Consider the following 14,650-nt stretch of genomic DNA (forward strand, 5'->3'; position numbering starts at 1 on the left):
CGATATAAGCTTATTGCAGATATACTGTAATGGTGTATATGTTGGTCCATATATAACAAGCAACTGAAGTGAAGAAATGCCAAAATAGATCTGAGGTAATTTAAAGACAGTGTCTACATCAAATCTGTTGACCAAAGAGAACAAATCTTTGGGATCCGATTGTTTTATTATGTCCCCATCATCCCTTGGCATTATCAGCCAAGATTTTTTAACTTCCCAATATAATGTTTTTTTATATTTACATTTTGATTGTGTATATTTAAAAAAACAAGATATTTCCTGTTTATCAGTGAGCTTCCTGGTCGGTGGATTTTGCCGTTGGGCAGAGCCAGGCTGTATGTTTCACTCCTGCCTTCTCTCTTAATGCTCGGGAACCATCTCCTGGCTGTATCTTTACATCCAAAGATCAGGTACGAAAGCAGTATTGATCTTCTCATCTAAATCTGGTTAAGAATGCAAAAAAAAAAATCGTATTTTCACAAATGTCAAACAATTCCTTTGAACTTACTTTGGAGCACCTACACTGATACAAACTTGCTTGAAAGCAATATTCCTAATGGACAATCCTGATCTCCAGTTCCATTGTGATCAGGAGATTAGCAATTACACATCACTTCATCAAGATCCAATCCTCTTAACAACTGTGTGACTATGAGGGTGGGGATAAAAGGCACAAGGCTTCCCTGAGTGCAACACCGAGCCCAGCCTTAGCAGGGGCACCCTGGGTCCTTTGGTCCAGCAGGCTTAATGAGACTGCTTTAAAGAGTGAGAGACGGACAGGATATAATAACTAATCCTTTTTACACTTGACTGGTCATTCAACTGGCAGATCTGACAGGGATCCTCTTTGTCCAGCCTCTCTACTGCTGGACTAAAAGAAGGGGGTCCCCGGTGGCTTTTTATATACAGAGACGGACAAAAGGGGGGGGAGGGGAAGGCGGGGAGTAGAGCGAGATTAGAAGAGAAAAAGCAGAAATAGGACGAGCATGAAATATGTAACTTAGATGGCTTGTATATGTTGTTGTTTTTTGCCCAGAGCACCGAGGTCAGACAGGGATCGAGAGGCGCCACACTGCCTGAGGTTGGCATAGGACTCACTTGTTTGACCTTGCAGGACTTCAGCTCAGGCGACAGTCAGATTTGGGGAAACGGTTGAGCTGGTTCATCGAGAAACCGCAAAGCGCACAACTTGCATTTCAGTCTTGTTTCAAAGCCTGTCACTGTTGTTCTAGCACATTTGAACAAAACACGATTAAACAAGTAGTGCAGTTTACGCCGCCATGTTTCAACCAGAAATTATGCTTATCACTTCATCCTTGCCAAAAACCTGCCCCCAGTCCCTCTCTCTCTACCCCACTGTGAAACCTTCTGCGGCTACGCTGTCGACCTGCTTCCCCAAAGCCGGCACAGCCATCCACCCACACAGAAAACATGCTTGCATTTAGTATGTCCTGAGAAGAGAATAAAAACAAAAGCATCGACTTTTTCCATCTAATCATATGCAACGATTCTCCATGCGCATCAATCCTGAACAATCATTCTATAAGCCGTTAGTCTCTTCGTGCTTTATCTAAAGATTTCTCAGCAGTTGGCGGCAATGATTAAAACGCTAAGAATAAAACAACTGATAGGTCTGGAGTATTACCCGGTCCTGTTGGGCCTACACGGTCACAATGTGTGTCTACTTTACACGCATGGACACAGTGTGTTGCCCGAGCTGTAGCTGTTGTCTTTACCCCCTGCGTCTGATGGGGGTTTAATGAGCCCCAGCCTGTCATGTCCGCTGAAGCCTGGACTCGTCCCTCCGCAGACACACCCTGATGCTGCTCTGACACTGCTCCGCTCCGATGTTGGTGTTGATGCTACAAACGGGCCACTGCGCGCTCATCTTACTGTGTGCACTTAAAACACACTGCTAGGTTGCCATCGAGTCTGGGGAGGAATGCAGTTTGTCACAAAAGTGATCTTAACAGATAAGAGAGTCGCGTAATTCTGTGTCATTGATTTGCAAAGAATGCAATTTGAATGTAATGTTACCCTGTGATTTGCTTGAAGAACAATTAAAGCGGTCATACTGCACTTCTGCACAGTACAATGATGACCTTCAGTCACTCACAGTGTTTCAATTTGAACAAAGCCACAATGCTAACGTGGTGATGTTTAGCAGTTCACCATATTAGTTTAGCGTGTTAGCAGGCTCACATTTGCTAAAACAGATTGGGGATTAATAAAGTATATTTTCTAATATCTTCTTAATTAGCAATAATAAGCTAATGGCATAGATATATTTGCAGGTATTTGTTGTTATGCAAATTAATGAAAAGCGCCAGATGAAAAGTCAGAGGATCACCAAAGTTATTACCATTCATCCTGAGGAGAACAAATGTAACACAAATGTCATCCAGTAGTTGTTAAGATATTTCACTGAAAACATGTCAACCTTATGGTGGCCCGAGAGGAAAAGCCAGGGGATCATGAAAGAGTAGGATTCATCATCTGGGAACAACGAATGTCTGCAGATAATTTCATGAAAATCCATCAAATAGTTGTTGAGATATTTCACTCTCAAAGTGGTGGACCGGTCGTTATTGCAATCCCAAGGGCCGTGTCACGAGCGTGGCTAAAAACAGCATATGTATTACTCCAGATGAATTATATAAAGCCAACAACATATTAGATATGGAGGACATGGTTTCAAGGATATCTAGCCCTATAAAAAGAATGCTCTATTGAGATTTCTGACCTTTAGCTCAGGAAAGAGCTGACCAACACATATCTTGTTTCACTGACTTCCTCTTCAGCAGCAACCGGCTCAGGATTTCTACAGCCTGCAAACCCCGGCCTTCCAGTGTAATTTCAAACCACAGCAATCTGTCAGTGGCAAAACACATCCTCTTGACTTCGACGCTATTCTTGGGAGTTTAAATTGTTTTATTTACTCACAATATTTGTTTGAATCAGAAGGCATGAAGCAAATGCTGAAGGCTATAATGAATCAGTGTGTAGTATAAACAGCTACCCCACACGGTGTTTTTTTGTTTGAAATGTGCCTTTTAGCCCTGAATTATATAAATACTCACTTGTGGCATCCAGAGAACATTCATTGTTTGTAGTTAATTAACCACAATGATTACATTTTCCTCGAAAAGAGAGACAAACTGTACTTTAAGCTTCATCTCAACAAACTCAACATCCCAATTGTTGGAACTGTAATAGTACCTAACGGCGCAGCAGTGATAAAAAGCAGCTCATAGTCATGAGCGAAACATCTTCTTCATACAGGACAGACTAAGCAAGCCGTTACTTCAGGTTAGATCTCGAGGGTTTTAATTTATTAAAGTTACACAGATGAGCTTTGCTGTGGAGCTCAATAATTCAAAGTCAACTTGGAGCAACGAATCAAGGACATGAGGGAATAGCATTTGACATTGGAGTAGAGAGCGTCTCGGAAGACCTTCAGGATAAAAGGGCACGGGCAAAACACATCAATTAAGACGAGTGAATAATTGAATTGCTCGGTAGAAAGTAGCTCTGTCAAAGTGAAGAAGAAGAAAACAACCAAAACTTGTCTCGACAGATTTATCCAGCGGGGTGAAGTCAGACGTGCACACACTTTCCGTTTCAAACCGTATTTTAACACAACTGCACGACTTTCACCATCATTTCTGCAGCTCAACACCTTATTCTAACATCCGCCCGTATCAGTGCCATCAGTGAGGCTTTGTGGTGAAGGCAGTGACTGTCAGCTCTCGTGATTCTCCCCATGTTCCTGATGTCTATCTAGATGCCGGCCCTGATCCCAATCAAAGCCGTCTCTCAGCTGGTAGCTCGCTCTCTGACATAATCGGCTTTGACCACAGCGGAGTTTGTGAAACTTCTGCAAAGATGGGAAACTTTTCACACAATCAGCTTTTGCCGTGAGATTCTGCTCTAATTCAGCTTAGTCTGAACTGTTACGTGTTCATGTCACTGGACAGCTTCTCTGCACTACATGAGCAGTGGAGAGAGTTCACGCTCAGAAAAGCTTCTGTTGGTTTGACTTGGTGGAGCCATTGTTCCCTCTCTTGTCCGCAATCGCTTTCCGCTCTGAAGGAGGTCTACGGTAATGAAATTAGCCGGTTGAATTCGCTCAGCTAGAATGCTCTCTGATTTGATGTCAGCTTATTTGATATTTTTTGCATGCTCACTGGAAGTTCAGGACAGGGAATAGTTGTCTTTCCTAAATGTGAATTTTGGAGAATATTGATGGACCGACTGCGTGTTTTGTCAGCCAGAATGAGACCAGCATGCCTAATGGCTCCATTTGTTGGTCTCTCTGCAACTGCAAAGACTCAAGGTTCTTTATCAGTCTGTATACGCCAGACAAAAGTCAGCATGACTGATGGTTACTTAATAAAGTGACCACGTGCACTGTTACTGCATAAGTAAAGGTCAACTTTAAGAGAGCAATCATCCGTACACAGGGGTCAGTGTGAATGATAGCTTAAAACACTAACAGGGGTTTTGTTATTTGCTGATTCATTGATCCACAAATAACCAAAGATTTTGATAATCAAGTAATTATTTCAATCATTCAACAAGGAAATTTAATAAATAGTTTTTGCTAATCTTCCATCTTAATATCATTGTACTTCACGACGAATCGATTAATTGAAAAATAATCGATAATTGAGTAATAATTAGTTGTCAGAAACATTATTTAATGGGAAAGCATTATACTAAGGCTGCTTTTACTACTGATTCATTTGTTTACTTAAAAAAAAAAATCCATTCATCTAAAAAATATGAGATTGTGAAAAATGTCCGCCAACAATTTTTAAAGCCAAAGGTGACGTCTAGTTTACTGTCACAAAAGACAAAGAAAACCAGCAAATCCTCCAAACGGAGGAGCTGGAACCAGTGAAAGTGAAACATTTCTGTTTCCAAAATGACTGAAATCATTAATTAATTATCAGAATGGTTGCTGATTCATTTTAAATCCAATCTCAACATCATTCAATTTTAACGCATTTCCACCAATGGTATTTAAAAATTGCATCATGAAAATCTTGGACTGTCTGAATTAGCCCTGTAGTTGCAAAGCAGGTCTTTTGTGCCAAGGAGAGGTGAGGGAAAAACCAACCCTTAACTTCCAACACTAAACTCATCTCTTCACTCCAACCTGTAGTGAAGCACACTGCTCCTAATCATAAATATCTTCTTAAATAACCGATGACCTTAAACTCATCTGGTCGACTAAGACTGGTGGAGCAGCAGGCGTACGGAAATGAGCATTCTCACTGCTCCGACTTCTCCGTCTTATCTGACATCTGTGCCCTGACCTCTCCCGCCGAACATTTACACCGAAGTGTGCGAGCAACGTGGGGTGCACTAAAGCTTCGCCCTGATGCTCACTCACTTCCAAATCTAGGGCACGGGAGTGCTCAACACAAAACAGACAGCAGTGGCAGATTTAAAAATAAAAGATTAAATGCTTGTGGGTTGAAAAAAACGCAAAAAAAAAATAAAAACACAAAATATGTCCCTCTGTCGTACACGGTGACGTAGACGCTCACAGAAACAACTCTCTCTCTCAATATGAACTCCATACATGAGAAAGCTGATAAGAATACATGGAATGAAAAGGACATCCCTTGTTCTCTGCACGCCATCAATAAATCCACAATCTACTCCAGTGTGTGATTTTGTGAAAGCTGCTCTTGTGTTGACTACATACAAAGGGACTTAGCGTAAGATTGAAACATACATGAGCATTGGAGTGACACACACACACACACACACACACACACACACACACACACACACACACACACACTTGGCCGGATAAAACAGGCTCCGGTGGTGTTCCCTTTGGGCAAACGGTATCTTATATCGTCGCAGGATCAAGGTTAAGGCAGGGGGCACTTTAGCGGGGCATGTTGTGTACACACTGCTCTTCTTGAGGAACACCACTGAATGACAACAGGTCCTCTCACTCAATCTGCCAGGATGCATTACAGATCAGAGATGCTGGCTCCCATCAGGAAGGGAGAGAGCGGTTTAATTAAACAGAGCAAATCAGCTTTTCAACAATGATGATGGATAAGTGAGTAAGAAATGGGAAAAGCGGGGAGGGGGGGGGGGGGCAGTGGCTGCTTTGAAGGAAAATGGAATAAAACAGTCGAATCAACACAGAGGCGGTGCTGTAACCTTATGAAAGAGTGGCTGAAATCATAATAACAAAATGAATTATTCATGAGGAAGTGGAGGGGAAGTTCAGTTCACCATAATGAGCATTTTTGTGAGGTCGCAGTTTGGTAACCTAAGCAGGCCTTTCAAGTGTGTGTGCGTGTGTGTGTGTGCGTGTGTGTGTGTGTGCGTGTGTGTAAGATAGTGCTGATTCAGTAGGGATGGGTGAAGGTGACCCTCGCCTGCTCCTGCTGCCTGTCTCACCACCTGATATTGATCCCAGTGTTGTCCAACTCCGATCTGACTCAAGGATACATGGATTCATTGCCGTCTTGACGTTTCAAATATGGCACTGTGTATACTGTAACTCCACAAACTCTCATTGATTAGTTATTGATTTGCCACCTCAGTCCAAGTCTAACCACTTAAAAGCGTCTTATCCAATCCAAATTGAATCTCGATGTAACGAGGCAGGGACACGGGCTGCGGTGCAAGCATGGGAATGTTTGTTGAAATTTCACATCAGACGGCACATGAACTGTTGAGGACTAAGAATAGTGCAGGCTACAACTGCGGAATCCAAATGCAGTGGCTGGGAGCAAAGGTTTGGACCACAGATGGGAGAATATGCCTGCGTAGCCCTGCCCTGTCAAGGGTAAACTGCCTTGCATGCACACACACACACAACACACAGCTCACACACACACAAATGGACACTTTGTTTTTACCACACCTTAAGACAGCAGCATTAATATGCATGATGCCGAAGGACACAGGAGGTACATAATTAGACAATCAACAACTCCCAGGCGGCGTGCATTACTACGACAGGAGGAGAAATGCACCTCGCTTCATCCTGAGAGCGGAGTCGTGTTCGTTCTTCGACATGTTCGTCGACATGCGTTTGCACTTACTGGAGGTTCAAACTTGGGCTGAGAACTAGAATCAAAAGGAGGAGAAATGCAGAATAGAACCACAAGGCTCTGCTGAGTTACAGTGCTGTGCTGAGGGAAAGTAAGCAGTGTGAGGACCAGAGCAGCACGAGAGCGTGTGTGGACAGTCTAACAGCACACGTCTCTCCTTGCCTTCCAACAAATTAATGATTCATTACAAGAGCATAACCTTGACTGATCTCCAAAATCCAGAGCAAATGCACACTATTAAGTCAGGGTCAAACGTCCATCACTCCAAAACAAGCTCCCTGTATCGAGCAGGGACACACCCTAAATGAACAGCAACAACACACATACATGCACACAAACAGCTGCAAGGCACACTACACACATGCTTGCACACACACCTGGCCGTGAACTACAAAGTACATTTCGCAAGTCGGTCTATATCTCAAGGCAAAATGGGCACAGGTGCAATGAACATGGGCTTGTGTTTGCATGCGATTAAGACAATTTCTGGAGCGCGAGATTGAAAAAGTAAAAACAAACAAACATTTACAAAAAAAACGCCTCAACAAACTTTTCAAAATGTAATCATGATGTCACACACACACACACACACTCTACCTTAAAGGAGGTAAAGTTAATGTCAAAAGGATTCTTATCTGCCACCATCATCACAAACCCACATTGTTCTTACACACACACTGACTATAGTTTACATGCACACACACTCTTTCACCCACACCCTCTATCTATCTCTATCTCTCTCTCTCTCTCTCTCTCTCTCTCTCTCTCTCTCTCTCTCTCTCTCTCTCTCTCTCTCTCTCTCGCTCTCACACACACACACACACACACACACACACTTGGATTACACACAACAGATTCTCATATTTCTCATAAATAGGGAAAATACTGACCTGCCTTGGCGCTGACACACACACATTCTTTTCAAGCAGTTCAGCCTTTCAAAGAGGATCCGTTTGAACGCGTCTATATACATCGACCCGACTGAGGTTAAATAATAGGACTTAAATAAATACGAGATGTTTACAGAGCAGCAGCAGCTGGTGTGTGATTAAAAAAAAAAAAAAAAAGCAGTGTGGGAATGCAGTGATGTGGTACCACCGTATCCCAGAGAAAGTGAGGGGCGATGTGCGCGGCTGACGGGATATTTGGACAGTGATGCTCTGAGAGCCGTGGTGATCTTGTCGAGAGAGAGAGGAGAGAGAGGAGAGAGAGAGAGAGGGAAAAATACTCACATGCACACACACACACACACACACACAAGCAAATCTGACAGCGGCGGCTTACAAATTTAGCAGCTGCTGCATGCTATAGGCATACAACAACGTGGAGGATGGATAAATGTCATGGAGGAAAAGCGTGCTGTTTAACTTGTTGTAAAGTCTATCGGACAATATAAGTGCTGGACTTTCTTACCTTTCATGTTCGCTTTTCTCCTCCTTTAATCCATCCTCCTGGTCCTCGTTTGGCAGGTCGTGCAGGTTAAATAATTACCGACACATGTTTTAATTCTATTGCAGCGATCCGGAAAGAATGAAAACGTTGCTACTGTCGGATTGACCGGGTAGAGGTGTCATTGAACTGCAGGCGCGGCGCTCTCAGTGCGCGGAGCGTCAATTGTCGAAGATCAGATTGGATTAGATGAAGGCAGGTAGCACGTGCGCTCAGCTTGGTGATCTTGCTTCCAAAAAGGGCACTTTTGAAGGAAAGAAACAACGGTAAAAGGCAAATGAGAAGGTTATCTTGGGAAGTTAAGGAGCCCATGAGGGGAGGGAATAAAAATAGTTAAAAGTACCGCCCCTTTATTGTTCTCACACGGTGTACCTGCATCAGCAGCATCTCTTTTCGCTTACGAGTTACAACCAGGCCTTAAAGGCGTGAGAACCAGATTAAAAACCGTTTGAAGATGTATTTTCTATATGCTGTTATGGCAAGCGCCAGTTGGTCACAGTCACAAATCTTAAATGTTAAAGGCTGCGAGTTTAGTTTAGATAAAACTTTAATGAGCATCGGACCCATAAGTAATATGGGTATAACCCATATGAGCCCTAACGCATCAATAATTCCTATTTTTCAAAAACAGAATCGGGATTGATTTAAAAAAATAATTAGGCCCATGAAATAATGCAAAATGTCAAAAAAGAAATGAACAAAATGTACAGCAGAAAACATTCTGCAACAAATGTAAAATTATCACAAAATACACATTATTCATACCATATTGAATTTACTGTTTTGACAATTCAGTCCTCAAAATGTCATTTCATGATATATTTTTTAAGAACACACATTTTATTATATATAATTATAATTATTTATATATATAGGCCTATATTGTTTACAATCAAGACTTGAAATGATGAAGGCACTTGCAAATGACAAGGTAGTAGGCCTACCTATATATACATTTAAAACATTTTTTTTTTATATTTTAGCAAACTGTAGTACTTTCCTGTCTAGCTTTCTCTCTTACCTGCGGATTATTATCACATTTTTTTGTCAAATCCACAGGAGTGTGAGCTGAACTAGCAGGTAACTGTACCTTTTCATTTTGATGCATGGCGGGAATTGAAGTATTCCTCCAACACCGAAAGACAACAAATCCAACTAAACAAAACTACAACTACCAGAACTCCTTTCTCTTATTTCTGTTGGTCACAAACAATGATGGCGTCTAACGGGGAAGATGCGGGTTCCCCTAAATCTGCTCCTTCTGGGGACCAGGAAGAGAGAAAACCCGCGGCGGTGTCGTTTGGTTTTACTAAAACTGTTAGCAAATTTAAACCTTCGACTGGCGACGCCGGGATAAAGAAAGATGACAGAGATTATCTGACCGGAATTGACAGAAAAGAATTGCAAAGGTAAGCTTCGTATGCTAATGCTAACTAGCATACCGGTATCATTACACACATTACCATTAGCGTAACGGCTAACGTTTACTTTCCCATTCTGAGAGCTAACAGTTAAATTATTAGACTTTGCTGGAAAATGTGACGTAGATTTAAACGTTAGACAGCAAGTGAATCTTGTTTTGAAGCAGCCCTGACTGCTAACAGTTAGCTAACCTCGCTAACGTCACTCTGTGCTGCAGTTCTAAACCAAACGAGAAGCCCAAAGAGCTCATCATCCCTCTGATCCAGAAGAACCGCTGGCACAGAGCGGACCGAGCGGTCCAGGGCGAGTCGAGTGGAGGCAAAACACAGAAACCAGCCGAAGACAATGACTCTGTGGAGTCCCAGGCTGTCAAGGAGCTCATTGAAGGTATGTACAGTTAACTAGAATATACGCGTGTGCTTGTTGGGAAGGCCGAGGTAATCTCAACCCTTCATACACTGCTCCTTATACATCTCTATTTCCGGTTTGTAGACTCACGTAGGCAGCTTGAGCAGTGGCAAAACGGCCCCCAGTCAGAAATGAACCCCAACCTCTTCATCCCACTGTTGATGCAAAACAAGGTGCCTGACGGCTTTGAGGATGGAGACCGTGTAAAGGTGGATCTACGGCCTGAATCTGTAAGTATCGAAACTCAATCTAATCTGAAGCAGAGGTGCACAACAAAGCATGCATGCTTCTTGTTATTGTCAGGGCTTGTTTTCTAGTACCCTGTTTGAAGACAAGTGTTGGAAACAGCGATTGGACAGTTTTCTTATTTGCGTCTTTGTTATTCCCCTATAATCACATCAGGATCTTTCTTTTGCAACTATAGTGGAGTCTGGGAGCTCAAAACCATGTAGTGTATTTTAATATATGCAGTATTTGTTAAGTGCGAGGTGAAATACAGTCAAGTCATAGAAAGTACCCCCCCAACAGCAGAGCAATTTAAAGAGGTGAGGGAGATTGGAGGATTTAACAGATTAAAGCATTTAATTAAGTGTTGAATCAATTATTGTACAAACACCTGGGAGTTTCCTTTATTCTTTTATTTGAGTAAGCTACCTAGTGTTGGCAGCTAGGGTTTGCATAATAGTTGTTTGAGGAGGAAATTACTCGTATGCCCTTAGTTAATTGTTAATTTCTTCTGGTATCGGATGTGAAGATCACAACATATTCTGCTAAAGAGTCATTTCAGTGAGCATAGAAAACCGCTTGACAGTACAAAAACAATTTGGTAGACTGGCTTCTTTGACTCCGATTGAAATGTGAGTACGTGAAAGTGCTGACGGTCTGAGTAAAATAACACCCCTGTGTCAATACACAGTGGTGCGCATGCGTGTGGGTACGGCCAACTTTGTCAGGACAGTAACGCTTGGGTGGCAGACAGGCGTCAACGGTCTCCCCAGAGACACGCAGGCAACCAATCAGATGTCTCTTCTTTCCATCGGAGGCCTCCGCGCGTCTCGTCACTGTCGTCCCGTATCTGCTCTCGATCGCTGCAGATGTGACTGTCAGAACACGAGAGCTGCGCCCCGGAGCTCATTGTAATGCAGCCGTACTCCCAGCTTCCCTCAGAGGAAAGTCGTCTGTGGAGGCAGAGATGAAGCAGGGCCAAACGCTCTGATGAGGGCTGCTGCCTGGCGACTTCAGTCACCGAGTCTTGACAGCCCGGAGCCAAAAGGCTGAGTAAGACTGGCATTCAAAACCGCTTCTCTCAGTCAGTTGCCAGGACAAGCTTTTTGTGTTTCAGAATCCAAAGATTACATAAGCACCTCATTTAGCTCTGATACACGTATTAAATGCAGACTGTGGTGTCTGTATTTCTTTTCTCGGGTTGTTTGAGCATTTAACGAGTGTCTCGCTGTGTGTGTGTTGGTCAGTCGACAGAGGCAGACTATGACAGCATTCCCGTTGAGGCTTATGGAATCGCTATGCTTAAAGGTATGGGCTGGAATAAAGAGGAAGGCATTGGACGCACCTTTAAACAGTGAGTAATTAACTGACGCCTTACTCTACCGTTATCTTAACTAATTTAACATTATGCTTAACTTGCACCACACAAATATGGGCTGAAACGATAGATTCATTGACCGACAAAAGAACAATTGGCAACAATTTTGATGCTAAATTGCTTGTGTCGTTCAATCAAGCAAATATGCTAAACGGAGTATATTTCATATACTAACAGTCAGTATCAATCAACAGATTAATCTATAATGAAAATGATCGTTGAGATGAATACTGATCCGGACATTGACTGTATTTCCACTGTGAATATTAGATATTATTCCAACTAGTGAAATCTGAATGTTTCTGCGCATCAACCTGAAATAATTTTGTCGACTACAATTGTATAAAACCACTAATTACAGGAAATTACAGTTTTTTTTAATGAGGAGAAGCAATTGACAGGATCACACTTATCTCTGTACTCGAGTAGCCTCATTTTCAAATACAAGAGGCGAGCTGTGTGCTCCTCCGGCCTCTTTGACATCCTGCACATGTCCATCTCTTTCATTCTGTCGTTTCCCGTCTACTCAGACACGTGACGCCGATCGAACACCAGCTCCGTCCAAGGGGTTTGGGTCTCGGAGCTGATCGTTCAGCGATAAAGGACCTGGAGCCCTCCAGACACAAGCGCCCCCCCAAGCCAGGCGAGGAGAGAGAGAAGGAGGAGGAACTAGTGATGGGTCCAGGCGGCTGCGTGCTGGTGGAGTCGGGGGCACATAAAGAGCTGTATGGCAAGGTAGCGTCGATCTGAAATGTGTTTGCGTTCATATTCAAGGAGTCGTACAACTACCTGTTTAATTTCTAGGTATTGTTTTTTCTGAATAAGTTGTCAAAACGTTCATTCATGTGCTGCAGATTGAAGGCATCGATGCGGACAACGCTCGAGTTGTGGTGAAGCTGGCCATCGGCGGCAGGTCTGCGACAATCAGCCAGCACGCTATTAAACTGGTCGGACGCAAAGAATACGACAAAAACAGCAAAGACCTCAGTGAGTAACTCAACAGAGGAATACGTTTAACATTCATGGGAAATGATCTGGATGCCGTAATATGTAATGCCAGTAGTAATATGATAGTTTAATTAAACAGAATTTTCAGCATTCTAAGCTGTTGAGAATACAAACATAACCACGCAGAATCACTCACACCACACTGCAGTGTCTCTGTTTGGGTGTTTGCCACGTTTAACTTAACACCGTGCTAACCGGTTTTTACCCCCCCCCCCCCCCCCCCCATTAACCAGGTCGCCTCGGTAAAGCCCACAAGGAGAAGGAGAAAGAGAAGGAGCAACAGAGACGGGAGGAGAAGGAGAGGCAGAGTAATGGTGACGAGGCAAAACACAAGTCTTCAGAGAAAGATAAAGGAAAGGATGAGAGGAAGAGGAAACACAGAGAATCGAGTCAAGACAGGTACCCTTCCATACAACTACATGCTTTTCATGTTTCCTATTGAGAAATATTATACATTTTAGTTCATCCATTATTTTACCACACTGCACTATTTCTCATTTGTCGGATGATAATTTGTTAATTTTGATAATTTTGTTTTATTTTTTGAGTAAATTAGTTTCTTCTTTCCACCTTTTAGAGAGAAGCCCCCGGTGAAAGAGGCCCGGCGACCACCGGCTCCCCCCTCCTGGCTCCAGAGGGACCTGAAAGTTCGCTTTATAGACAAAGCGTTCAAAGGGGGAAGGTACTACAACTCAAAGGTACTGATGCTCCACCTACATACTGCATGGTCTATATATTTAGCTGCAGTGTTTGAATAAATATAGCTGTTAACATCGGTCTTGTTTTCTTGTAGATGTGTGTGGAGGATGTCCTGACACCGACTGTCTGTGTGTGTCGAACTGAGGAGGGAAGACTGTTGGACGGTGAGTCATTAATGTCGTCTGTCTCTTTGTGTTAGTTTATAAGTTCATTTAATATCTGCTGCTCCAGTAACTGTTATAAACCCTCGCTTTCTTATTTCGATGGCAGATGTGAAGCAGGACATGCTGGAAACCATTATTCCTAAAAGTGATGATGAGTCTATAATGGTTGTACTGGGCGAGCACAGAGGACAGGTAAGCAAAGGATCGTGTTTCCTGCGTATATGTGCGCTGGTTTGTGCCGTTATTAATCACAGAGTGCGGTTGTGTGTTCAGGTCGGCCGCATCCTCCAGCGGGACAAGAACAAGTGCCGGGCGATGGTCCAGCTCGACCGACATGACGAGAAAGTGTTCCCTCTGGATTACGACACCATTTGTCAGTATGTAGGAGACCACTGATTCAAACGTTCCCCGCCCTTCATCCCATGTGAAATGTTGTTTTTGTGATATTCAAAAATAATGGATTTTAAAGCATCGATATTTTGTAATAAAACGTTGTCAAGAATTGTATTTGTACAGATATTATTACAAGATCTGCCACCAACCCACGAAGAAAAGTTGAGTCTTTAGCACAGTAATCTTTAAGTTTATTAGCAAATAAAGTCCACTAATGGCCTTCGTAACAACAACACGGTCGAGCTTTAGGTCATATAAAAAAGTATTTACAACATTTCTACATGTTTGACAAGAGAATGAAAGCACTGGTGGTGTAGAAGCTCAGCGCCCAATTTCTGACATTTACACACATTTCAGAATGAAAAGAAAACTTAACAGGTGTCAGTCTGTAACGGCAAAGGGAAGACAGACTG

General features: G+C 42.8%; 2 protein-coding genes across 2 annotated transcripts in view; one reads left to right on the forward strand and one right to left on the reverse strand.

Annotated features, from left to right (window-relative positions):
- The window catches only part of magixb (MAGI family member, X-linked b), a gene marked incomplete at both ends in the record, with an annotated part of 33,021 nt that extends 24,957 nt beyond the window's left edge, over window positions 1–8,064 (reverse strand). Inside the window, one exon of the mRNA XM_079175704.1 lies at window positions 7,982–8,064. Coding sequence (XP_079031830.1) covers window positions 7,982–8,064 — 83 coding nt within the window. The remainder of the gene's footprint in view (window positions 1–7,981) is intronic.
- A 1,688-nt stretch (window positions 8,065–9,752) lies between these two features.
- On the forward strand, window positions 9,753–14,260 carry gpkow (G patch domain and KOW motifs; the record flags this gene model as incomplete). Its single annotated transcript, XM_079170025.1, has 11 exons — window positions 9,753–9,949; window positions 10,180–10,349; window positions 10,455–10,600; window positions 11,843–11,949; window positions 12,504–12,708; window positions 12,828–12,960; window positions 13,215–13,380; window positions 13,559–13,679; window positions 13,775–13,844; window positions 13,951–14,036; window positions 14,118–14,260. The coding sequence occupies 11 exons, from the start codon at window positions 9,753–9,755 to the stop codon at window positions 14,238–14,240; spliced, it is 1,524 nt and encodes a 507-aa protein (XP_079026151.1). The 3' UTR covers window positions 14,241–14,260.
- Between the last annotated feature and the right edge of the window lie 390 nt (window positions 14,261–14,650).

This window comes from Pholis gunnellus (genome assembly GCF_910591455.1).
Source record: "Pholis gunnellus genome assembly, chromosome: 2".
In the NCBI taxonomy this organism is placed as follows: Eukaryota; Metazoa; Chordata; class Actinopteri; order Perciformes; family Pholidae; genus Pholis; species Pholis gunnellus.